Source organism: Sitophilus oryzae, unplaced genomic scaffold (assembly GCF_002938485.1).
Source record: "Sitophilus oryzae breed Bouriz unplaced genomic scaffold, Soryzae_2.0 scaffold_360_pilon_pilon, whole genome shotgun sequence".
NCBI lineage: Eukaryota > Metazoa > Arthropoda > Insecta > Coleoptera > Curculionidae > Sitophilus > Sitophilus oryzae.
In genome coordinates this window covers 153256-181197 of record NW_022146930.1, presented here as the reverse complement: position 1 = coordinate 181197, position 27942 = coordinate 153256, and the positions used below count along the sequence as shown (strand labels likewise).

The 27942-nt window shown below is 32.7% G+C and overlaps 1 protein-coding gene across 4 annotated transcripts in view; it reads right to left on the bottom strand.

Moving 5' to 3' along the window:
• LOC115885079 (probable G-protein coupled receptor CG31760) overlaps positions 1-27942 on the bottom strand; it is a 204491-nt gene that overhangs the window by 143742 nt on the left and 32807 nt on the right. Inside the window, exons 1-5 of one of the 4 annotated variants that reach the window (XM_030903847.1) lie at positions 15749-15849; positions 15174-15636; positions 15053-15113; positions 8427-8731; positions 4356-4466 (exon numbers count right to left, since the gene is read on the bottom strand). In XM_030903847.1, coding sequence (XP_030759707.1) covers positions 4356-4448 — 93 coding nt within the window. In that variant the 5' untranslated portion in view covers positions 4449-4466; positions 8427-8731; positions 15053-15113; positions 15174-15636; positions 15749-15849. Of the gene's footprint in view, positions 1-4355; positions 4467-8426; positions 8732-8788; positions 9104-15052; positions 15114-15173; positions 15637-15748; positions 15850-22629; positions 22750-27942 lie in introns of those variants that run through there. The other 3 variants (XM_030903848.1, XM_030903846.1, XM_030903849.1) reach the window with 3 other exon arrangements.

Below are 27942 nucleotides of genomic sequence, written 5' to 3'. Positions count from 1 at the left end.
TGAACAACCATTTAAGATAAAAAGTACTGTTGTAAAATCCTATTATTTTTTAATTCCATAGTTTTTAAATTCGAAAAGTTCTAAAGTTTTACTTTTTCATTGTAAAGAAATGCAAATATTCCTTGAAAAAAGAAAAGAAACACTGAGGGAAATTTGTTCGCGTATTTTTAACTATTTATGTAAACTTTTCGTGCATTTCCCGAACAAAACCCATTATGGGTTCTTCCATTACTGGGCAACATTGTTAGAAACTGAAAATAAACGCGAAACTATAAAAACGAATGCGTTAATAAAAGCCAGGCGTGATGCTATATCGTTTTTCTTTTAAAAGAATGATAAAAAACGGACCAATAAAAACGCTGCTTTATGCATTTCGACCAATGGCGGAGATATTTATTATTTTGTGTAGGACAACGTTTTTTTTATTGATTATTATGATATAAAATGAAGATAAAAAAGCCATTGCAACGTGTTTATTTTTAATTGATTTGTGTTTTAACAAATAAACCAGAGTGCAACCAAAATATGAGAGTAAAGCTTAACCCTCAACTGGCGCACGGTGGGGTATTAGCATGAAAAAGGTGATCGAAATTCGAAAAAGCAAATGTGTTTAAGATTTCCCAAAAAAAGATAAATGATAAGTTAAATCATGTCTGCAATGAATGGCGTTGCTATGGGTGTGTTTAGTTCCATTCATTTGTTTCAACGAAACGTCAAAGTTGTTACTTCTCAAAGATAAGAGGTAAATGGCTAAATTTTATGTCTAAAATTATAAATTGTTTTTGTTCTTGTGCTCTTTTTACGTTTATATTATTGTTTTGATTGAAAATGGCTCAGCAAGCTGCAGGTATGTATTCTACAAAAACGTATTATTTATTTTGATATTCTCTATACTAACGATTTTTAAAAAAAATCTACTTCCATTCTTTTCAAAATGAGAAAAAGTACAGAGAACTATTATCGATCCTAACTAATAAGAATATAGGGTGGCAAAAATTAGAAAACTAGTATAATTCGGGTAGATAAGTGAGTTTTTATCGTTTTAGTCATATTTAGAGTTCGAAAATTTTATTTCTTTTACAACTTTTTCGAGTTTTGTTCAAAGAAAATCCTAAGCAAAATCGAGGAAGTTGTGAAATGTTTTGATATTTTTTTGTAAATAATTTGTTTAAACTAGCTTTCTAACATTTGCAAATGGAGAATTTTAGGGAAAATTTAAAAGCACTTTGCACAAAGCAGCGAGTGTAGCCGACAGCTGACGGAAATGTACGATGACCCAAACAACGTTTTCCTATTAAATTTTAATAATAAAAAATATCAAAAAAGCTGATTATTAGTTTTTAACTTAAATTTAAGGTACTAAAATGTACAGGGTGTAAATGAATAGTAGTACTAAAAAATTCAGGATGTGATTGTATTTAAAATAATTAGGGTTTTCGATAAAATTATTTGGATATATACAGATCGAGTCTTAAATAACTGCCCTCATTTTTAAGGATTGCAGGAACACGCCGATTAAATTTTAGTTGTTTCAAAAAACACAAAATTTTTAAAGATTTTCTTTGAAGAAAATTTGGGCGTTCAGAAAATTTGATTAAATTTGTGACATTTTTATTATACTTATGCCCACTTGCACCGTTTGTATAAACATTGTTTAAAGGCTAAACAGTGATTAACTATAATAAAATATGTATAGTTAATCACTGTATAGCCTTTAAACAAAGTTTATACAAACGGTGCAAGTGGGCATTAGAGATTTAGTTGCGCATTTCGAAGAATTCAGCATATTGTCTATATACGTTTTACTTAGTAAATATTGGGCTTTCATACAGTAAAATAAAATACTGCGACTTTTTGCGACTTTACTGATAAAATGAGAAAAACATTCTTGGTTTCCTCTAATTTGCCAATCAGTGATATACTAATGCGAGGTGTAAACCGCGATGGAATCGTTGTGTACAAAGCGATCGCATTAGTGCCATTAGCAGTATAACACAATTTGGCATTAGTAGCGACTTCAGTGGTATGGGCATTGCTCGCGGATCAGTCGTAGCATTCGTAGTATTAGTTGCGATATTACTACTGGTATTAGTGGCATTGTCCGTGGAAACACTGGAACAGTGATTTTTCTTTCTTTTTTTAGAATCGACGAATTATCCTTTATTTTGTTCATATTATTTCCTCTTTAATTGAAATTAGCAATAATTAAAAAAAAATAATTTCGATCAACTATCTGTGTCAAATACCCCACTGTGTGGCGTGGTGGGGTCCAGCGGGCCCCAAGCACTATTTAACCTCTGTAAAATGTTTACGTTTAAGAATTAGGCCTCGCAGCTCCATTTACCTTTAAGTTAGGGTACCAATATGCAAGTGTTAAAGGCGCACTTGATTTTATCAAATATTGTCCCTACCAGCGGGGGCTAAAGTTTCATTGGGGTCTGTGTGGCACCACCACGCCAAGAATGTTACATTATTAGGATGGTGGGTAGTCTAAAAAGTGTGCCTCACTGGGACGCTAATTTTGAGAAAGCATTAATTGAGTGGTTTGATGAACTTAAAGAGGCTTAAGTGAGATGAAGACCATCGAGACATTGATTTTTCTCCGAAGAGTAACCATAACTCCGATTCTGAATCTCTTACTTATAGAAGAGAGAAAATTGAATAATCAATACCAGAAAAGAAAGAGATGTGGTATATATGTCAATGAAGAAATGACAAAAAACAAAAATCTCATGAATCAAATGTGCACGATCCACGTGCGGCAAATGCAGATCCTATATTAGCATGAACTGTATTTGAAAAAGTTATGTACATTCAAGGTTTGCAGTTTTGTTGAGAATAATTTATGTTTATTACTTTATCTTCAGATTTCAGTTGTTTGTAATTTTAATAATACGGTAAAATCATAAAATATATATGTTTTTAATTTCTATGGGTTTCTTAGCCAAGTTATATTTCTGTTGTCAAACATTCCTAAAAAATGCATTTTACTTTATTAAACGGTTTTATTTAGCTCGACCCGTACGGTATTTATTTATTTGTTTGGGTCAAAATTAGAAATTGAAATTTAAGTACCTTCATGTTGTCAGATTGATCTGAAAGTTGGTACACACCTTTAGTTCCGATGACAATACAATATAGTAATATCAATAACATTGTAAATCTAATAAGGCCGCCGGTACAAAATGGCGGATTTCATATTTTTCCACAACCCCCTCAATATGGGTATCAAATGAAAGGGCTACACTAGTAGAATGCTGTGATTATGACAAAATTTAAAATCCAAGATGGACGTCGTTACAAAATGGCGTATTAGGTGAGGGCATGAGTAGTCGTGTCCAGAACAGTTGTGTAAAAAATTAACGTTAAATTGCGTTTTTTTTTATTCTCTATAATAATATCAATGTTAAAATAAATATAAATAATAAAATATTAACAAATAGGTATTTTAAATATAATTAATTATTATAATTTATATTTTATTGTTATAATTAATTGTTATATATATTAATTTATATAATAATGAATTAAATAGAACGAGGAATATTCGGTAGGCATTTCCGTTAAATGGTAAAAACTAGAAAATAAAAAATCGGTAAAAAAACTTTTAAGTTAAACGGTTTTATCTTATGTGCACTGAAAACTAGAAAATAATAAGAACAATTAGGTATTTTGAACTTCTAGTTCAGAAACATTTTAGTACTAGGCAGAATAACTTTTAGGCATATTAGACTAAAATAAAAACGTGGGGTCCATTAACTATTGCTGTAATACTTTCTTCTATACTAAGTGTGGATTGCATCGACTTACTATAATCGTAACTGGAGATTTTGACAATCAATAACCAGCCGTGGCGGCTTCACCAGCGAACGCCGAGCTCATGATCTACCAAAGTATAAAGATATGCTTTGCCATAGGTAGGATTTCAAAGGGGCCCCACGTTTTTATTTTAGTCTAATATGCCTAAAAGCTATTCTGCCTAGTACTAAAATATTTCTGAACTAGAAGTTCAAAATACCTAATTGTTATTATTATTTTCTAGTTTTCAGTGCACATAAGATAAAACCGTTTAACTTAAAAGTTTTTTACCGATTTTTTATTTTTATGTCCGTTCTTATTAATTTGTTGCAAAATAAATGAAATTGTTTGTTCACAAGTTTGAATATATTGTAAACAGTGTTAAAATAACAAGCTTTTTATAAAACCTCTTCATCATGTATTTTAAACTGAAAAAAAATTTGGGTCCGTTGGACCCCAGCACGCCATAAGCGTTACAAAGATTCACCACGCCAGTTGAGGGTTAATGTATAAGTTTATATTATTTAATATTACTATTATTATTTAAAAAATCTTACCCTTCTCACGAGCGCGCTTGCGCCGGAAAGAGCAATGCAGATCAGAGCGGCCATGACGAACTCTCGTGACGTCACAGGAAGCTTCCTCTCCATTACGCATCCTCATTGGTGCTGTAAATCAAAAGATATCTCTTATTTTATAGGGTCGACCGAAATAACTCAAATTTTAAAGTACAGTTCATAACGAAATAAACTTTTAGTCACGTGATTAAGCTTGACCGGCACAGCGTTGTCCACTTTTAAATATTTTCTGTTAATCAAAATATTTTATGAAACAAAAATAAATTAGGGGCCATTATTACCGCTTTCCCGTCCAGAATATTCTAATAATAATAAGTTGCGATGAGTTTTTTACGGCTATTAAGCTATCTTGAACACTAAAAGAGGTTCTAAAAAGGGCAATGTTCGACTGCAAGGTCTGCTAGTAAACATTTCCAAGCTTAAAGTATCACAACACTATTTATTTAAACCAAAAACTCGTAATATAAAACTAAAGTGTCAAAACGAATGACAATGTGAGGAATAAACAAATAAATGCGGCAAGTTGTAACAATGGTTGGCAACAATGGATTTAAAAATCGCGCCCTCGATTATGTAACTAAAAGTTTAATTGATATCAAATATATCTTAAAAGTTAGTGCTTACATAAAAAAAATCGTTTTAAGTTTTTTCTAAAGTCAGCTATAGTCTGTCCAATGAGAGGATCCATAACAGCTCTATCTGACATTTTAATTCATATCAAATTATATAATAATAATAGCTCCCGTATACAGAGTTGTTCACCACATACGAGACGGAGTATTGTAGCTAAACGAATAGATTTTTACAAATTGTAAGTTTTGGGTTCGTTGAAGGACTATTAGAGCTACAATTTAAAAATATTTTTACAAGATACAGAGTGTCCCAAATAAATAAAAAATATCAAAGTTTTATTTTTTTAATGGATATGTATATTATTGCATTTTTAGTTTCTACGATTAAAATAAAGGTAAATTTGATTAAGGTTTATTACACTGAAACCTTACCGTTTTTGAAATATTTTCAATTTTGTGAAATTGCAGTAAAAATTTTAAAGCTTCATTTCTTCAATAACTTCTTTAATTTAAATGGAATGCCCTGTATATTTTAGGAGAATCAGATGCACAATTAAATTGTATTATACCACTTTTTACCTATCCCTTCAAGTTTTCGTAGAAAATGCATTTTTTTATAATTTAGACCTCATTTATCAATATACCCATGGAATATTGACATTTTAGATTGTTTTTAAAACAACAAATGTACAAAATGTACAGGCTAGTAATATTATCGTTTTTAGTAAAACGATGATATTACTAGCCCATTTGTATGCAAAAAGAAAACTATTTAAATCTTTATAAAAGAGTATACCATTAATTAACCAGTATTTCCTACCACCAGTATTTCCGCCCAATTATATTATTATTATATATTATATTATATACCACCAGTATTTCCGCCCAAATACTAATTAATCACATACTTAATTGTGTTCGTTAATAAATTATTCTAAATAAATGTGGATTTGAATCAGAAATCAACATAATAATAAGTTATGAAAATGATCGTCTCTGTTGTTATAGATAAGAATTTGTCAAAAAGTGAAATATCATTTTTAAGGTGTTTTTTTACTACACTGTCTAATACACATAAATAATTAAGTTTTTTAGTATTTGGAGCAATTATTATTGATCAACGCAAACAGTCAATTAATGTAGTTTGAATACTGGAATATTTTAACCTCTATGACTGGAATCATATTAATTGATCCTCTTTAACAAATATTTAAACAGTTTTTTATTTTTTAATGAAATAAACGAACTATATTGACAATATTAGTATCTGTACTCTTTAAAAATTTGGTACATGTTTAAAAATAATCTAAAATGTCAGTATTCCATGGGTATATTGATAAATGAGTTCTAAATTACAAGAAAATGCACTTTCTACAGAAGCTTGAAAAGATAGGTAAAAAATGGTATAATACAATTGATAAACTATTAAATTGTGCATCTGATTCTCATAAAATATACAGGGTGTTCCATCTAAATTAAACAAGTTATTGCCGTTTAAAGCTAATAATTATTTAAAATAAATATTTAGACACTCTGTATAAGGTAGTAAAATTTTTATTATTGCAACACAATAACTGATCAATAAATAAACTTCAGTATATATTTAGTATTACAAACTTTGATACCCTCGGAGAAATGAAGCCTTAAAATTTATACTGCAATTTTACAAAATTGAAAATATTTCAAAAACGGTAGGGTTTAAGTGTAATAAACCTTAATCAAATTTACCTTTATTTTAATCGTAGAAACTAAAAATGTAATAATATACAGGGTGTTCCATTTAAAAAAATACAACTTTGTTTTTTTTTATTTATTTGGGACACTCTGTAACTTGTAAAAATATTTTTAAATTGTAGCTCTAATAGTCCTTCAACGAACCCAAAACTTACAATTTGTAAAAATCTAATCGTTTAGCTACAATATTCCGTGTCGTATGTGGTGAACAACCCTGTATAGCGTTTAACGCCTTGGGAGTAGCAAGGTACAGCTTGCCATGCTAGAGCCGTTCGGTATACCAGAAAGGTAATGTGGCTAGCACTACGCTTCAACCGCCTATTATTTACCTCAGGATTGTGAATCTCAAGTACTCATTTAAGGCTGAGTCGACCTAGGTACCCAAACTATTTTTATTTTAATAAAAATAGTCGGCTGATGAAATGCCGGGTGTAGGATTCGAACACACAACCTTGAGATTGGTAGACGAGAGCCTGTACCTCTACGCCACTGGGCACCCATGTCAAATTATATTTCCTGTTTTTTTTGGATATCGTCGGTTGAAATATTCCCCGACTCCTTAGACAGACCAGTGCCTTCTATTAAAAGATCAGCCTGGGGGCGGACTTTTGTTTACTTCATCAGCTGTACATACTTAGATATTGGGTTAGATTCCGTTTCATATTTTGTCGGTTGATTTTTGGTTTTAACTCTTTGATTTTTGGTATTATTTATTATTGTAGTGCAAAAAAATAATTATTTTGGTGTTTAAGTGACAGAAACTACTACCAGATATATGCCAAAAAATTACATATAAAATATTCACACCACGCACATAATGTTTACTGCGTACTCCATAGTCAATGTAGATAATTTTAGTGTTAAGAATAATAATTTTAAAAAATATGTGGTCATCTTTTGATAAGTTTATATTAGTTTATTAATTGCAGTAAACATTATGAGGTGTGAATTATATTGTATATGTAATTTTTTGGATTATATTCGACACTATTTTTCTCATATGACACAACACTGATGAAGGCTATAATTAGCCGAAACGTTATTTTAAACCAAATAAAAATAATGAAAACCCAAATGAAAACTTAAATCAGCGTTTTTCCCGCACCTAAAAATCCCAAGAAAATCAAAAATTTTAGAATAATTTTATATATAAAATGCCAGCGATCTTCATTTCATAGCCATCGCTGACGCCTTTTTTTAGATAATATTGTATTATTTGTAAATATAATTTTTCGAACATTGATACTTGCAAAATATACATATAAATTCTGTGAATGCAAATAATAATACATCACTATTAGTAGATATTGAATGTTTTTTGTTAAAATATATTTCATTTTACCCAATATCTTATGTACCTATACATTATTTGTATATTGTAAAACATTTGCTGCATTTGTATGGTTTATAGTTTATTTGCCAAAGTATTTATTACTATAAATAGGTATATATGTTGTAGTTATTAACTGTATATTATGTATATTTCATGTAAACTATATCATTTTTAAAATACAAACCAAAAGTCTGAGGAATGATTATGTTTTCCATGTATTCTACAACATATTTATTAATCCGTTATATCTAACTAGCGTGACGTCATAAATCTCGCCCGTAGGCTGATCTTTTAATAGAAGGCACTGGACAGACTATATCTGAGTTAGGTAAAAGAAACAAAAGCTCATTGTTCTTAAAAATGCAATATTTATTAATTTATTTACTAAATAACAAAATACATATTTTTTACCTAATTATTCCATCATTACACTATTTCAGTTAATCGCAGATTTTTCTTCTTTCTGAGCTTTAAAGCGTTCTTGCAGTTTTTTCTTCTCCTCCAACGATTTCTGATAGTTTGCCTGCCTCCGCAACTCAAACAATCTCCTGTTGCATCTGTCAACTTGGATAACCAAGTCACTGCATCCTCCCAAGAGTCTTTTCCATTTGCTCTCGCTCAGGCATTTCTCCAACTGTCGAACTAATTCTTGACAACCGGCAACGGTGGGATCTAGCTCGCTGACGTCTCCGCCTGACATGTTTCGGTAAAATTATCTAAAAGTTTCACGTTTTTTTAAAGATTTAAATCAAATACTACGACATATAACGTACGAGGAAATAAATAGATGTTAAGTTATAATATTTCGTTGTTGTTTTCTTTTATTTTTGAGCCGAAGTCAAGTAAAATTGTTATACAAATGGACGGCGTGTACGCCCAGCTGTAGGTCAAGTGAGGTTACGCATTGTTGCCAAGTGTTTAGTAAAATCAGAGAATGTACTTTATTAAAATTTGTTCCTCTTTGAAAGTAGAGTAGTTTATACAGGGTCGCTGTAATGTATGGAAACGGTCGATTGTTAGGAAAAATATACAAGGTACTGCAAAAAGTTAAATACAAAAATTATAGGGTTTTTTAATGTCTACCGGGTGCGTCTCAAAAGTGGCTCACCCCTATAACTTTGTTATTTTTACAGTTAAAAAAACGAGATTTTGTATATTAGTATATGACATAAATTAGGATTGATTGACGTATTCAATTGTTTTCGGTCACTTCCTGTTTCACCGGAAATGACAACAACTTTTGATTTTTAAATGGCACCCTCGGTATTTTTTTACTTTATTCGATAGAAAATAACACTCTGCATAGAATGACATAACATATGTCAACTTTTGACATTTTCGAATATGGTTTATTTGAAATAATAACTTGCGGTACGTAACGAAAATTTGACTCGAAATACCAAGTGTGTGGTACCAAATTATTCGTAAAAAAATGCTTTTCCCAAATATGCTAATGAGCCACCCTCGTTCCATTTGAAAAAATTGAGATATGACTAAAAATACGATTTGAGCATTTTCTAACTGGCCAGAACAAGACACTAAAAATATTAAACGATCAAATCTATTTTTCTAAGGCTCCTTGACTAAGAATTAGTGTTTTTAATATAACCATGGCACTCTAGATTGAATTTTAAAATTCAATTTTGTTTTAAGCGAGAATGTCAAAAGTTGACATATGATAAGTCATTCTATTCAGAATGTCATTTTCTATCGAATAAAGTAAAAAAATACAGAGAGTGCCATTTAAAAATCAAAAGTTGTAGTCATTTCCGGTGAAACAGGAAGTGACTAAAAACAATTCAATACGTCAATCAATCCTAATTTATGTAATATACTTACATACCAAATCTCGTTTTTTTATCTGAAAAAATAAAAAAGTTATAGGGGTGAGCCACTTTTGAGACGCACCTGGTATTGGCGAGTAAGAAATTTATGTCTACATGGTTGGTCATAAAGTTGTAGCACATCAAAGTTTCATTTTTTTTAAATAGAATGCATATTTCAATGTTTCCTTCAATTCTAAGCAAAAATCGAAATACACACAATATACCTCAAATCAGTTATTGTCTTTTGAACATATCACTTAAACAATTTGATTTAATTAATTTCGATATGTTCAGTTTCATTTAATGATGCGAAGACTATTTTCCACAAAAAATGCTATTTAATCATCTTAACTTTTCGAGAAGTGGTAAAAATCATAATTAGTTTATACAAAATTACTCTATTTGGTACCTTCGAATTTGTGTAAACATAAATAAAAAAATACTGGACTGTACATGATTATTAATGCATTAAAAAGAAAATCGTAGAAATGAACAAATGACTGTTCTTGAAGTACTCAAGTGGGGTTAAATGAGGTTAATTCCATCAAACAGAGGCGGTAAATACATAAGAAAAGCAATTAAATAACGAAATTCGATATATTCACAGTCTATATTGGTCACTGTCTGATTCATTTTTTAGGTAATTACCAGAAGAATAAGACTGAATGAAAAAACCTCGTTAAGCCTAGTTTGTTAGTAATGTTTACTATCAGAATTTGAAATACAATTTTTTACCAAAGTTTACAACATTCAAGGGATGCAGTATACATAAAGTATAGACTTGGTGCATTCTCCGTCGGTGCTGACACCATCGGAAAGTATCGTAAACAATCAATATATACAAATACACGGGTTTAAATCGGATATCTCGTGAAAACCGCCATGTTGGTAAGTCATTCATAATGACATGGCTTAGGACTACGGTTCGGATTCCGCGTAGACAAAGTAGGCCCCGTCCAGATTAGTCTTAGCAGCAAAAAGGAGACGTTAATAGTTATTTGTGTACCAAGGCCGTAAAGTTGATAAAGTAGCCAAGCCCAAGTAAATTTTAGGTGAGGACAAAAAACGGCCGAGATGTCTTGAAGTAGGTGGTAACAAGTTTTTTTACAATTTTGTTTCTAAATAAAGACGAATCTGGAAGATTAGATTCGAATTTTTATTAACCAAATGAAAAGTGTATTATTAAGTAACAAAGATGTGTACAGAATTACTTACAGTATTATAAACAGAAGTTGGGTTATAAAGAAGTTAATAAATTAGGGCATTATTTGCTATTAATTGTTATGTTAAATGTACATTTATTAAATTTTGAAAAAGTAATACCACTTTTAGACATGACATTGTGAACAAACATTTCATTTTCTTGATTTTCAGTAACAATGGTTCTTGTTGGAAAGCTGCTGACTGAAGTTCCATTTAATTCAATTTCTTTGAAATTATTTTAATCAGAAAAACGTATACCTGAAGTACCTTCTCCTCCTGCAAGAATTCTATTTGAAATTTCCTTCTTTCTTGAAATGGAATCTTCAATGTAGCCTTCTTTTATAATTTGACAATCCTAATATCGGCCGTGGAAATAACTCAAATAAGTAAATTAAATGTGTCTAGTGTATAATAGGCTGCCCTCATAATGACTTTGTTTGTAAAAGCGGTCGTAAAGTACAGTACGTCTGTCCGTTCTGTAGCTCCGGGGTATCCGTGAGAGGGGAAACGATATTTTCTCGATGTTGCGACGCACTGCGCACGCAACTGACTGCTTGGCGCTTGGCGTTAACGAGTACTTACAACAAGCGACGGACGAAAAACCGTATTTTTAAATTCGAGCGATATATCGCTCGATTATTGGCATCGCTTGAAACTCGAGTACTCGATTATTGAAATTAATCGGTTTTTCCCATCACTAGTCAATAGATCGGTAAAACTTCATTTTTTTCATTTTTTGTGACGCTCGCTTTATACTTTTTAGTTTTACAATGTCTAAATAAAATTATCTCTTTTGTTTTGCTGTGAGCTATTACAATTTTATAATTAACATCATATTTTCTACAAATACCGATATTCCCCCCATAAACAGTAAACCACATGACTCTAATTAAGCAGCCCTAGCTTCAGCACAATCGTAGAAACTTCTGTGACCCGAGGGTACAGATGACGTTATAGTCGGTATCCCTTTTATCCTTCAAACTAGATATCCAATTAAAGGAACTATCCGTCTCTGTCTTTCTTTCCCTTTATATCCCTTTCTCTATCTGTTTTTCTCGCAACTGTGTTACAATTTGATCGTTGACGAAATTTTAACAAAAGTTTTCGTCCAAAAAAATTTTGTATCAAATATATGAGGTACTTATAACTCATTTTATACGACAGATTCCTATTTATGCACGATAATGCTCGACCACATGCAGCTGGCATAGTGACTAATTATCTTGATGTAGTCCAGATTCAAAGATTAGATTGGCCACCATATAGCCCAGACTTAAATCCCATTGAGCATTTGTGGGATGAGCTAAAACGTCGCATACGACGAAGAAATCCTGTTCCAAATACACTAGAAGAGCTTCGATATGCGAAACAACACGAGCGGAATGCAATTCCTCAAGAATATATTCAAACTTTAATTAGTAACATGCCGAGAAGGATGCAAGCAGTAATTAGAGCTCGAGGTGGGAATACTCGTTATTAACTATTCCCTATTTTTCCATTCAAAAGGTTTTACTTACTTACTTCTGCAGCATTTAAGTATCCTTCATTTTCATAAATTTTGAAAATTTAAAATATTCGATAATTTTGTCCATGAGTGTATTTATTTTTAAAAAGATGTATTTTTATTTAGAAAATTACTCTAATTACGTTGAAAAAAGTTTCACTTTCTAATATAACCTTTAAAAATCGAAGCCATTATACGTATTTAATGAACTTAATTGAGATATTTCCAGCATTGCTATCCTTTTGACTGAGGTCAATTAAAGAGAATACTCTCCCACACATTCCCTCTGTCTCTGTGTGTTTCACACTCGTATTGTACGGTTAAATCAACACAGCTGGCGTTGAAGGTGTGTTGTTTTTGAAATTAGTGAGGGTAAATTACGGATAATGTCGTGTTAAAAGCGCCTTTGTAACGGGTTTCAGTGTGCCCATATCAAAGCTCTGTGAGAAGTCCTCACTGTGAGGTGTAATAATTTTAGTGATTGTTTTTTTTTTCAAAAAAACAAGTAGAAAGTTTAGATAGATAGTCAGACAATACAGGGCGGTCCGAACTGTATTCCGGAAACTTTCGATAAAAATAAGTAAAAAAGTTCGTATAAATGTATGTCCTAAAATGCTTAGTTTCGAAAATGCAGGGTGTAGAAGTTTCATTTTTATTTAAATTTTTGCCAAATAATTTATGAAGAAACGTCAATATTTGGATGAAAATTGGTGTCTGGAAGTTTTTTAACATGAAAAATTTGATTTTGATGTCAATACGACTCCTACTTGTAGAGGGCGCCACCTACATATTATTTAACTGGTTTAAGAGTAAGAACTTTTCGTCCGTATCTGCATAAAACTACCAAGTAAAAAAATATACATTTACGACGTTTTTTGTGCAAACGCGGTCTCTTGATAAAAATCGCTACAAGTAATAGTTCTCGAGATATTTGGAATCGAAATTAACAGTACCTGTCATCATTGACATAAGTTAAACATGTTGACCAGGGGCGGGAAAGTGAAATAGCAAAAGCAGTTCCACCGTTTCCACGAAAATTTCAAATAAAATAGTTCCAGCCTCAGGCGCTAAGTGGTAGTGCAATTAATTTTTAGGTTAAGAAGTTGCTACTAGTTATTGCCAGATGGCGTTAAATCAGATATTTTTGTAGTTTCCATAGTTTCCAACGGCCATTGTCATACTTTTGTCAAATTCTCAAAAAATATTGTCGTTGTCATAGCGCCAATCATAATATTATCAAATGATTATCAAAACGTTTTTCAAACTATAATTTGTTATACATATGTGTTTTAATTAGACAATTCCTTTTGTTTGTGGCCCAAAATATAATGTCTTTTATTTTTGCCATCATTTAAGTACCTATTTATATTAACTCCATTTACAAAACTTTGGGCGTATTACGTTGGTCTTGTTTTATTATAATAAACGATGTTTAAATATTTGACTTATAAATAAAAACTTTAAATAATAAATAATATTTACACATGTATATATATACACATGTTTATATGGCCAAATAGTGTATTTATTTATACAGATGGCTCAAAAGATCAAGACGGGAAGGCTGGGGGTATTCTCAGAAGTCAGCGAACTCAGGTCGAATGCCAGACTTTCATTCTATCTGTTCTGCAGAAGTTTATGCTATATACATTGCCCTACTTAAAATAGAACAATATGACATCGCCAAGGCAGTTATATTCTCTGATTCATCAAGTGCCCTAAAGAAGATAAGCAAAACTGGAATAGAGGCTGAAACAGACGAATTAACACTGGTCACAAGAAGGAAATTAATAAACAAAAAGGACGATATTATTAATTATTAATTATAAGATTAATAACGAAAGGTCTTCAACAAGACAGAACACATAAAATAAATCGCTTTGTTTTTGAAGGTTAGTAATTTAAAACTCTAAATATTTACTAATAACAAGCCTAACATTAACTTTATAACCAAGAAAAAAACTAGCCGCAAATTTGAAATGTAATAATCACGTTTTCTTGAAATGCACAGTAATTATTGGGACTTAGAGCTGCTTAGTACTCATAGAGTGCATGCATAACTGAATAGTTGCAGAGCTTAAAGCAACCTGTTTAATAGCCTTAATAATTGTTAGTCGTTAAGAAAGATAAATCGGTGAAAGTTCGTAAAACGTGACCACCCAAAAAAAGAAAAAAGCAGATAAGTACTTCGCCAGAATAGTCCTGGCAGCCTAGGCTACGCAACTCTCCTGAAAAGGAGAGTTTGAGAAGTAAGAAGAAGAAGAAATATTTTTGTGCCAAAAGTTCAACAAAAACTCTTTTATCTTCATTTTCTCGTAAAACAAATATTATTAATTTAAAAAAATAAAAATTTCCCAAAATTATTATTTCAGTCAAATACCTATCTACTCAACGTGTTTATTTTTTGTCAATGATGACATGTATTGAGTATTTCCATTCTAAATATCTTGAGAACGGTGAAGTTGTCTACAGGGATTTATTTTCACAAGTGACTGCCTGCTTACATAGCAATCTGAAAGACTTAATCGAGGCCGCACAAGACCCAAAGTTAGTATTGTCCTTATCCTAAAATCAATTTAAAATGTAATATTATAAGTTACATTAGCATTTTATAAGTTTTCATACCTTAGCTGAGATAGATTTATTTATTTCCTTCTTTCCCTTTTCGTTCGTTTTCTATTGTCATATTTCTTGCTTGTGAAGTTTTGCCATTCTTCACTGGAGCTATTTTGAATATTGAATTGTATTGGAGTCCTTCCTGTGGATTGTCCATACTAGAGTTGTACCAGCCTTCCGTACACAACCTGTAGTTCAACACCTGTTCGTAGTCCGAATAACAACACTGATCCTACATGAAGTAGAAATCAAGTTTGAACCTAATCGTGGACCTAACTAGGCTCGTATCCAGCCTCTGCTGTGGCTTGTAACCCAACTCTGAAGAGGGAACCCCAAGTATCAACATCTGCTTTACTCTGCCCAACATCTCTTCAGCTTTACACCAACCGGAGGTCAGATAAGTAACCATCTTCCTTTAAGTATTTACTACACAACGACGAGCAATCCAACATCAATTTGAAGTTCAGTAAATCTAGAAAATTTATATTTATATTAGTTAACCTATATTTTTTTTTATCTATTCTTTAAACCGTGTGGGTGTAGCGCTACAATCCGTCGGTAGTACTATCATCACTTGTACTTACCCGAATAATTTAACAATCTTAGTACTTATAATATATTTGCTCATATTATTGTTTTCTAATTTTAATTTTAATATATTTTTATTTCATTCACACATTTCTCCTGATTCCCTTATATATAATACCACAGATTAATAAACCCGGTTACATCCATAGATCGATAGTAATCGAGAACGCGCAGAGATCATAGAGATATGATGTGTTTAAAACGTCATTATTTAATCCAGCGATCACGAAGGTTTATATAATTTTTTACTAACTTTACCCATTTGGTTGATGAATTTCAAAAATCTCTTCTAATTCTTTCTGTAGAATTTCATTCTTCTAGACCAGGAGAAATTGTTCGACAGTTTTACAGTCTAAGAGGATGAATTTCCTAAAATCGCTTTACGTAGCTAATTCACTAATCACTAATGTCATTTAAACGAACCTTTGTGCTAATATTTATGTATCTAAAGCTGGCGGTATGAACCATAAAATAATTAACTAGAAATGAACCATAAACCATTAACTAGGTATGAACCATAAAATAATTAACTAGGTATGAACTGACCCCTAAAATATCTAAACACTTGAAATATAATCTAACTGACACACCACTGACATACCACTGACTGTGACAAATAATTTATTTCTGGAGGTATTGTGTTTACATAAAGAAATAGCGATTAAACCTTCTTATGATTAAACCAAAGGATTAAACGATATAAAAGTACTTCATAACTAATCTAGACATATATACCTTTTATTTAAAAAAAGAATCATCAAGATTGGTGAAGAGGTTTCGGTGGGATGGATGGAACAAAAAAACCCTTCGAGCTTTTATATAATGTAATATATGGATTGTTTTATAAGGTCCATTTTTTCCAATTTTGTTTGCAATAAACTGCTACTTAGGGTGTTTAAGTGTATTTTCTCGGCACAAAACAATCATTCGGGTGTCTCTCGAATAAATACAGACTCTCCCCGGGCCTCTGGAGGATCGGAATGAAAATAACCGATGGAAAAGTCCACCGGCCCTGAGGTGGGAGATTGATTTTCATCGGAAAACGGTGGAGATAAAAGTTCTGCCGATTAATTCGGCCCGTGTAAAGGAATTGTTTTCGTTTTTTGTTTGGAAATAGAAAAAAAAGAGAGAAAAAAAATAGATGGCTGGAAAGAAAGAACTGGATAAAGGGGGATATTGGATTTTGGAACTTCGGAGTCTACAGAACGGAAGAGAGTTATGAGGGTAAAAACAGGTAATTTGCTAATGACTGAACGCTGTTTTTTTTGCGCTGTTCTGTACTTGTAATTGTACTTTTTTTTTCTAGTTTTATTAAAACTAGTTTAATTATGGATTGTCACCAATGGTATGTAGTTTATTTAAAAATGTCTAGTAGGTAATTGATATGAAAATAGGGGAAAGTTGCCTATACCAAAGAGTAGATAAGACAAGAGACGACAGTGAACAAAGAAGTCAAATTTCGCGAGAGAGACGCAGATATATTAAAATTTAAAGGTCCCATCAAGTCCCATTTTGTCTGTTGCCAAGTATATTTCTTTGAAAAATAAACAAGATTTTCTGAAAATAAATTAATAATATAAGAAAGATATAAGTAACGTATATTAATACGGAAATGTAAAATTTTTAGTTTAGGTTCTTTTTTCGCAATGCACTGATAATATCAAAGAAATAGAATGACTTAGTTGATCGATTTCAAAGATAAACAGATAAAATCTCAAAATCTGACAACGGCGTATTTTATCTAATCTAACCTATGATTTTAGGACGCCAATCCTAGTTAATTATTCTAGTTAATTATTTTATGCGCCAATCAGCTGAGCTAATCAGGCTTAAACATAAACAAATCTGATTAGTTGTTTTCTTGCATTTTTGCCTTTTTAAAGTGTGTTTTCAGAGTTTTTCGATATATTATCGTTTTGAGAGTTTTTAAGGTTTAATTTTAGTATCGTTTTTGTTGCGTACTAATTTGTAAATTGTTAGATATGAATACCGTACCGAACAGGACACGAGTAGCAGGAAAAGACGAGATGGTGGCAATGTGTGTGCTTATAAAGACTGCAAAAATAGGTCTTATTCTTCGACAAACATAATAGTTCACTCTTTCCCAAAGGATCCTGAAAAGTATTTTATAGAAATATACTATATAATTATGTTAATAAACTAAATGTAATTCATAGATCGAAGACATGGTTAGAAGCTTGTAATATATTTTTACAAAAAAAATTGAGCAACTCTATTTTCTTGTACATAAACTCCACATTGTGATTTTACACTTGTTCAAATCCATATGAAAAAAAAATACACGTAAATAAAACATTTCTTACAAATCGACTTGGTCACTTTATCTTGTTTACCAACGATATACAAAATATTGCTTTTATTATCTTTATTCCCCGACAAATATGTTTCTAATTATAATTTATGTTATATAATATTTAGAAAACTCATTTTTTTCGTTTCTATTTATTTCTTTACCCATACAGTAACTATTTATAAGCTATACAGGCAAGTTTTAATAATAGTCTATTTCAAATTTCCCGCGAAAAAATTACGAAAATTTAAAGGGACAAGCGAGACGAGGTCACTCTCCCCACCACTCAAACATGAAAGGTACCGCGCGAACTGTCGTCTCTTGTCTTATCTACTCTTTGCCTATACAGTCATCATCATCATCATTTTCAGCTTGTTCGACCATTTCAAATTATGGTGTAGCCTCCCTCACATATTTAGATACTCTCTTTTTAGATGGGTTCATTGTTGCCTATTGTTTGGCTATGCGGGCCCAAGTTACCCTGCTAATTTCCTAATATCATGGTCCCATCTCAGGTTCGGTCTTCTTCTAGGTCTCTTCGTGGGTACCATGCTGTAATTTTTGTCGTCCATCTGTTGTCCGTTCTTCTTGCCATGTGTCCTGCCCATTGTAATTTGAGGAATTTGACTCATCATCTGTGGATGAGATCTATTACCTCTGGGCCTTTAGTCGTATCGACTCTATTCTTTTACGGTCTCTCTTAGTTATTCTCAGCATATTTCATTCCATTGAGCGTTGTGCGAGCTGCAGTTTCCTTAGGGTGTCCATTTTAAGTGTCCTACATCGTACCTCTTCCATATCTGCCATATCTGCTTTATAATTACAATGAACGTCGAAAGTACAAGAACAAAACAGATGGCATGTACAAAGATATTCAAAGACTCATAAGAACAAAGATTAGAATAGCAAAGAACGAATGGCTTAAACGTGAATGTTCAGAATTAGAACAGCTGCAAAACCAACATGACAATTTTAATCTGCATAAAAAGCTGAAGGAGACTGCTGGCATATAAAAAAATGAGATCAACTGTGACAGTCAATAATAACAACCAGATTGTCCTCGAAAGCATAGAAAAGAACAATGTTTGGGAAAAGTATATAGAAGAACTTTTTGACGATGAAAGACCCTCATCTGATATCAATAACTCACTAACCGGCCCATCGATCACTAAAGATGAGATTGAAAAAGCCATACTTAATTAGAAAAATAACAAAGCGGCTGGGCCAGATGAAATTCCTGCAGAAATACTTAAGCTGCTAGATGAAAGAGGCATTACAGCATTACATAAAGTATTCAATATTATATATGAGACAGGATATAGATTATAAAGACATCCAATGCATTGAGAAGTTATACTGGAACCAAACAGCACAAATAAAATTGTCCAATATCATGTCCAATCCCATACAAGTTAGAAGGGGGGTGCGACAGGGTTGTGTGCTGTCTCCACTCCTATTTAATTTATACTCAGAAGCTATTTTCCAAGAGGCTCTGGAGGACGTGGAAATGGGGGTCAAAGTTAATGGAGTGTGGATTAACAATATTCGCTATGCCGACAATACGGTCTTAATTGCACACAATATACACGACCTACAACAACTGGTCAACAAGGTAGGAGAACAGAGCAAGGCAATGGGTTTAAACATCAACATCAAGAAAACCAAATTTATGATTATATCCAGAAACCCAAATGTGTTTATAAACTCCATCCTAACATTTAACTCAAGGCCCATAGAAAGAGATTTAAGTACTTGGGCATCTGGCTCTCCGAAGATTGGACATCAGGCAACGAAATTAAATGTCGCATCGAACAAGCTCGGCAGGCATTCTTGAGATTTCGAAAAGTACTTGTCTGTTCTGATTTTGACCTTAGCCTTAGATTAAGATTCGTAAAGTGTTATGTGTGGTATGTGCTCCTTTATGGTATGGAAGGTTGGACATTGAAAGCAGCTACCATCAACAAATTGGAGGCTTTTGAGATGTGGCTATATCGCAGAATCCTGAATATACCTTGGACGGCTAGATTGACAAATGAGGAAGTTCTCAGACGCGTTGACAAAGAGCGTGAATTATTTGAATTGATTAAAAAGAAAAAGACCGCATACCTGGGACACATAATGCAAAACCCCAAATATCAATTCTTGCATTTGTTGATAGAAGGCAAAATCGAAGGCCGAAGGGGTATCGGAAGGAAGAAAATGTCTTGGCTGAGGAATATCAGACAGTGGACGGGGCTACTCGATGTTCAGTCGTTAATACACACCGCCCGGAACAGAGAAGCAATGGAAAATGTTATCGCAAACATCCATTAATGGATCTGCACTAGAAGAAGAAGAAGAATTACAATGAATGGGACCGCCCTGTAGAAATACAATGCCGCATATAAAGAAAGCAAGAACTACTTTTGTTAGAATGGGAAATATGTTCAAGAGTAGACATCTCTCTTAATTTACAAACCAATCTAAGACTAATTAAATTCTATATTTGGTCTGTACTCCAGTACTGTGCCGAATTCTGAACATTGACAGAAGCTTCCACAAAGAACCTTGAAGAGTCTAAAGGTGCGTCCACATTGCTCGTGATGCTGCTCGCGCTCTTGCTTCTGATTGGGCTTGCGTTGCTTGCGCTTCCTGTTTGTCGTGTTTCTCAAGATCTTTCGGCTGCGTTAGTGCTGTTCGGACATTGATGATCTCTCTCTTTGGTCCGTTTCCCTGAAGAGGGATTAGTGACTATGATGTTCCTGTAGCGGTTTTTATCGTATTGTGCCAGTCCGCTCTGTTTTGAGCCATGCTGACGGTTTCATGAAGGCCTTGGCCGATTAGGTCTTTAGTTTGATCAACCCATCTCTTGGGTGATCTTCCTCGTGGTCGCTTTCCCTCTACCTTTCCCTCGACTATTAGCAGCTGCAGTGAGTCCGTTCTTCTAGCAATGTGACCAATATATGTCAGAAAACATCGGTTTATTTTTTTTGAGAGGCTGAGTTGTGAGTTTAGTTCTTGGAGAACTGACTCATTCGTACGATGGGCTATCCAAGGTATACGTAGCAGACGTCTATATGCCCACATTTCAAAAACATCTATTCGCCTGGTATCGCTTTTCTTCAGCGTCCATGTTTCCGCCCCATACGTAGCAATCGGGAAAACAAGCGAGTTCAGCAGTCTTAGTTTGGTGTTCTTAGTGATGGCTGTATCTTTCCATATCTTAGTTAATTTAGTTACGGCTGTTCTAGCCAGCGCAATTCTACGTCTTATTTCGCCTTCGCATGAGCCGCTGTTGTCGATTAGCGATCCCAGATATAAGTATTTATTAACCACCTTAAATCTAGCTATGTTTCCCACGTGAGGTTGGTTGTTGTTTTGTCGGTCCACAATCATGACAGTAGTTTTGTTAGGATTAAGTTTTACATAAGTTACATTGATGATACCGAAGTATTTTTAATAGCGGCTGCTAGTGGGATCATTATTACAAAACGAAGAAGACAAAGAGAAAAATGGTAGTGTTGGATGTCTAATAATGTCAAAAGTAGATCCCAGCACACCAACCTTTTTTTGTAAATCGCAAAAACAGACAGAATGTTTTTTTAATAATTTTTATTGCATGTCCACTACTGATTTTGAAAGACTTATTAACTTATTTGGCTTATGTCTAATAATGTCAAAAGTAGATCCCAGCACACCAACCTTTTTTTGTAAATCGCAAAAACACACAGAATGTTTTTTTAATAATTTTTATCGCATGTCCACTACTGATTTTGAAAGACTTATTAACTTAGTTGGCCCCCGTATAGAAAGAAAAAATACAACTTTTAGGAAGTGTATTCCGGTTAAAGAAAGAGTTAAATAAAGATTGGCCATAACATTAAGATTCCTTGCAACTGGAGACTCGCATACCCAGTTTCGGTTATTTATTCAAAGTTTCCAAGCAAAGCATTTCAAAAATAATACCAGGCGTATGCCAAAATATAAATAAAGTTATCAAAGATCAAATTAAGATCAGTAGGCAATATAAATATAGAGTTATATTTTATTAAAAGTATATTTAATATTATTAATCCAAGAACAAAACACAAATATTTGTAATTCTGAACAAAAAAAAATAAGAGAAGTCATGGTTTTTCAAATCATACTGTAGTAAATACCGTATCCTATGAATGAAACTGTACCGCAACAGAGCCGAACAGTCGAAACAGGCATTTTATGTGATCGCAAGCACGTGAAGCATCGCGAGCGCCGCGAACATCTCGCTCCGATTGTTTGCCATGTTTTTCGTGTTTCACGAGTTCGTTCGACCTGCTCGCGAGCATTGTGGACGCACCTTTAGAGTCTTCTTGAGAATTATGGCGAGCAATGCACTGTAGATTCTTTTGTTAACACTTTTGTTAAACACAATTTTCAATTCCTATTATCTAAATTAAAACAAATTTATAAATGTCACTGGCATGTAGCACTAACTCTATTCCACTGAAATTTAAAATATAAGTTTAAAACAGAATTAAAATTGTCGTTCCAGGGAACGTTCTCCAATTATAAAACCGTTTAATCATACGGAATTTTCTATTAACTTACATGTGTTCCAGATGTCGTGGCTTTGGAGTGGGTCAACAACCAAAACAGTTTAGTCAACATTAATCAACCATTTATAATAACTCCGTACGGTTTACATGGTTTCCAGTCATACGGAAATATCTGAAACAAATAATGTCGTTCATAAAATACTAGAAATTGAGTTAAAGAACGAAAATATCAATAAACATACGATAAGTTAGTGATGTTTAACAATATCGATATTTTAAAGAAAATAACCGTTTTTTAAATAAAAAATATTCTAATATTTGAGGGGTGGTTTCACCCCCTTGGAATTCGAGTTTCGAAAAATCCCTTCTTATCGAACCTCTACACCCTAAAGTCAATCCGTTTTCCAAAAATCAGCTTTTTACGTCAAGCGCTTTAAACAGGACCGTGATTAATCAATGACCAGATTTTCCGAAACACCCTGTATACATTTTTAAAAAATCTTAAAATATGTAAAGAAACAAAATAAAATATACGTGTTTAAGCGTTTTTTCGGAAACTCGACGGTTTTTTAAATAAAAAATATTGTAATATTTGAGGGGTGGTTTCACCCCCTTGGAACTGGAATTTCGAAAAATCCCTTCTTGTCGAACCTCTACACCCTAGAATCAACCTGTATGCTAAAATTGAACTTCTTACGTTGAGTGGTTTGAGCAAGTTCGTGATTAATCCGTGAGTCAGTCACTTAAGGATTTTATATATTAGTATATATTTTTGCAAGTTTATTATTAAAAATATAATATGATCGAAAAAAAAAACGGCGTCCAGTTGGCTGGGAAATGACGATCGATGACATTTCCCATATAAATTTACATATAAAATGACAGCGATCTTCATTTCATTGCCATCGCTGACGCCGTTTTTATTCGATCATACGGTATTTTTAATAAGAAACGTGCAAAAATCTATACTAATATATAAAATCCTTAAGTGACTGACTTTAATATATCAATATTTTTTGTAAAATTACTTATTTTTTTTCAGTTTACGGACAAATTGGCCTCCGTTGAACCCTTTGAATAAGAAGACTAAGGAAGGAGCATAATGCTATCCATGTATTCATGCATGGTGGGCGGAAAAGCCACCATAAAAGCTCTTTAGGGTGGGGATCCTTGACAGTTCTGTTTGACGATTCATTTGACACATTTGAATTTGATTTGAAATTTTGTGGACTTGTCAGTCTTTACGGAGCTTATTTTATGTTATTTATTATTTATTCTACTACTGATAGTTGTATAAAGGTAGTAAATCTAGATGGAAATTGTGGCAGAACTTAAATTAACAGTGACACTATCGCGATTTATCGAAAAGAGACTCTAAAATAGTTGGTTGTGTAGCGTGCGGTAGATCTCGGCAAAAATTGAGTGAAATAATGGAACAACTTTTCGCTAGTAAGTGACTATATAATATACATACGTGTAGTAAACCGATCATTTATGAAATTCACTTAAATTAACTAAATTATATATTTTTCTTGCATTTTAGCTTTTATTTATTACTTGTCAAAGATTAGATGTCAAAGAATTTAGATACGTTAATTTGACTTACCTGCTTCAGTAGCGTATCGGATGTTTGTGTTAATAAATACTTATTATAACTTATCTATTTTTATTAGAATTATATATTTTTATAACAATTTTAATAACTACCAACATTTATTCACAACATAAAATAAAACAACAAATTATTGAGTCTACCCCACGTCTACCCTACATCATAGTTTTACATTTTTTAAATAAAATTAGAACGACACTGATAAACCGGAATTTAAGTCGGCCATATTTGAGGCCCATCGCGGTGTACCTAATAAGATTTTTGATATGCTCCTTCCTTAGTCTTCTTATTCAAAGGTTGAACCAAAGTAGTATAGTATTTATTATTAAGTAATACTTAATTTCTTAAGTGGTAATAGTTACTATTTTGTAGATTTTCTTCTAGTGCCGAAAATCCAAAATTATTTTCAAGAAACTATCGATATTTTACTTTTAAAAGTGAACATTCCTACGACGAGTAGGAATCAGTGCGAGAAACGTGTAACCTTAACCGAAGAGTAAACAGGGTGCCAAAACGTCCCCATTACCAGTCTGAACAAACGTAGTAAAAATTTAACGGGGCGCGATAACAAGCACAAAACGGATGAGAAATTCGCGATTTATGTGTCAGTTCATATTTCTGTCTCGATCGAAACCGCAAACCTTTATGTGTTCGCTGTAAATAAGCCCTAACGACAGCCAAAAATTATTTTTGTTCCACCGTTGTTGATTTTTATTTTATGTGCCGTTGTTGATTTTTATATTACTTTGACGTCTAGATTGATTTAAGACGTTTAAATAATTCGTCCAAATTTGTTTGGGTCACTATCAGGGATCGGGTAAAGCGGGTGTGTGGCCGAAGGAAATATACAGGGTGGTCCGAACTGTATTCCGGAAACTTCAGCAGCATATTCTACAGATAAAAATAAGTAAAAAAGTTCCTATAAATGTATGTCCTAAAATGCTTAGTTTCGGAGATACAGGGTGTAGAAGTTTCATTTTTATTTCGATTTTTTCGAACTGAATTTGGTGTCTGGGAGTTTTTTGATATGAGAAATTCGATTTTGATGTCAATATGGCTCCTACTTGTAGAGGGCGCCACCTACATATCTTTAACTCGTTTGCTGAATAATAACTTTTCGTCCGTACCTGTATAAAGCTACTAAGTAAAAAAACGTTAAAAACTAAGTTTTTAACGTAAAAAAGATGTCTTAATAAAAATCGCTACGAGTAATAGTTCTCGAGATATTTGAAATCGAAATTATCAATACCTGTCATCATTGACATAAATTAAACATATGTTGACTAAATAGTTACAAGACGGAAATCATAAATTTGAAATGTTTTTTTGCCAAATCATCACCAATCATCATTTTTTCGAAGAACATTTTATAATTAATTTAAAAAAATAAAAAATGTCCAAATTTATCTTTTTAGTCCAATAAATATCTTATATTACAGTTGAGGGTTGGAACCTTTGGTGTTACACAGCAAAATAAAAACACTAAATCACCACAATACACCAAAACACTTTTACTTTTACATTGGACGCGCGTTTCGCTAACCATGTTAGCATCATCAGTAGATGATTATAAACTATCAGTTTATGTATGAATTATAAACTGATAGTTAATAATCATATGCTGATGATGCTAACATGGTTAGCGAAAGGCGCGTCCAGTGTAAAAGTAAAAGTGTTTTGGTGAATTGTGGTGATTTAGTGTTTTCAATAAATATCTACTCAACATGTTTATTTTTTGTCAATAATGACATGTATTGACTATTCCCATTCTTAAAATCTCGAGAAAGGTTGCTCGTAACGATTTTTACCAAGAGACATTTTTTACGCAAAAAAATACGAAAATGTATATTTTTTCACTCAGCAGTTTTATACAGGTACGGATAAAAAGTTATTATTCTTCAAAACAGTTAAAACACATGTAGGTGGCGCTCTCTACAAATAGAAATCATAATGACATCAAAATCAAATTTCTCATGTAAAAAAACCACTTCATCAGACACCAATTTTCATCCAAATATTCACGTTACTTCAGAAATTATTTGGAAAAAATCGAAATAAAAATGAAACTTCTACACCCTGTATCTCCGAAACTAAGCATTTTAGGACATACATTTATAAGAAGTTTTTTACTTCTTTTTATCTGCAGAATATGCTCTCAAAGTTTCCGGAATACAGTTCGAATATTAGTTCGGACCACCCTGTATATTATATTTCAGAAATCTGCCTAAGGCTTAGCCCGATCCTGCCGTGTTAAGCCACATCCAAAATTCAAAACACACGTGCTTTGATTAAGGCTTGATTAAGGTTTGCAGAGCTTCAGCATTTGCCATAAAATAGCGAGCAATTTGTTACAAAACCATATAAATTATACATCACTGTAATTACAAAACTTCAATCTATTTGCGTATTGTAACTGAATTTTAAATTATGTCTTTATTTTCGAGAAAATTTTGTCCAAACATAAGGAATATTTTATTAATGTTTGACCATCAAAATCTTAAAAATAAAGAAGTTGCCTAAAAATATGCTACAATACGGATATAGTATAATCCTTTATCTTTAATTTCCTTCTTCATTTGTGTAAAAATACCTAGCCTGTTTTACATAAAACGTTAAATGCCGATAACGATATAGTAGTTTTGATAGTAGTACAGTCAATCTGGCCTCAAAAAAGGTCTTGACTCCCATCAAATTACCCCTGTTCTCATACTGTGCCAGTCGTTAGTGGTCTGGAAAAGCTTAAATTCGAAAATTCGTATCCCCCCACCCCACCGTTTTTGAGAAACTCAAAAAAAATTGGATTCAATTCTCTGGCTGAACCGTAGATCCAACAGAAAATTTTATGGAACAAAAAATGAAGAGAATTAAATTCTCTACATTTTCATTTCTAAGTAACAAACCTCTAAAACTTACGGGGACAAAGTTAGAGGGCGCTAAAGTCACTCGAACGCAATTTTTTGCATTTTTCCGGGTGAAACCATTTTTTTACTGTCGCAAAGTTTTTAAAATTAAAGAGCATAAATACCTATCAAATTGATGTGAAACTTTCTTTTACGTTTTACTGTATTTTCTTTACTTCATTTTTTGTTCCATAAAATTTTCTGTGGAATCTCAGAAAATTGAATCAATTTTTTCCAAGTGCCAGATTGACAAAAAGCCCATACAGAGATTACTATAGCCTAAAAAGAGTCTTTTTTGGGCGTGGTCCTGTGACAATTTTTTAAAGATTTTGCACCTCCGCAGTACTAAAACACGCACCGCTACTGTGTACAAGTATTAATTAAATATAAAAACAACAAGGTTAAAATTAAAGAGACAAACATAAAGAAAGTAGGAGAAACTGCGCGTTACCACTGCAAAAAATTTAATATCGTTGTTCTTAAATGCTTAATAACTTGTTGATCTCGGGGCTGAGATTGCTCCAGGATGCTGCCAAGTCGTTGCCCGGCCTGCATTCCGATGAACTTTGTCCCCATCCCCTCTTTTTTAACTCACAGTCCCCTGAATCGATCCACATCCAAACAATGGCTAACAAATTAACTTATAAACTTGGCCGCCGCGCCGGGGAAACTTAATTCAAAGTGCAAATTATGATAATCACAAAATCGTTCAAGTTTGTTCATTCTATCTTATATAACGACGATCTTTGGGGTTGGCCTTCTTTAAATTCTTTTCGTTCCGCAGCCTAGGTGTAACATCTCAAAGCATTTTAGACAATTATCTTTCAACTTCAATCCTCGATCAACAATTGTA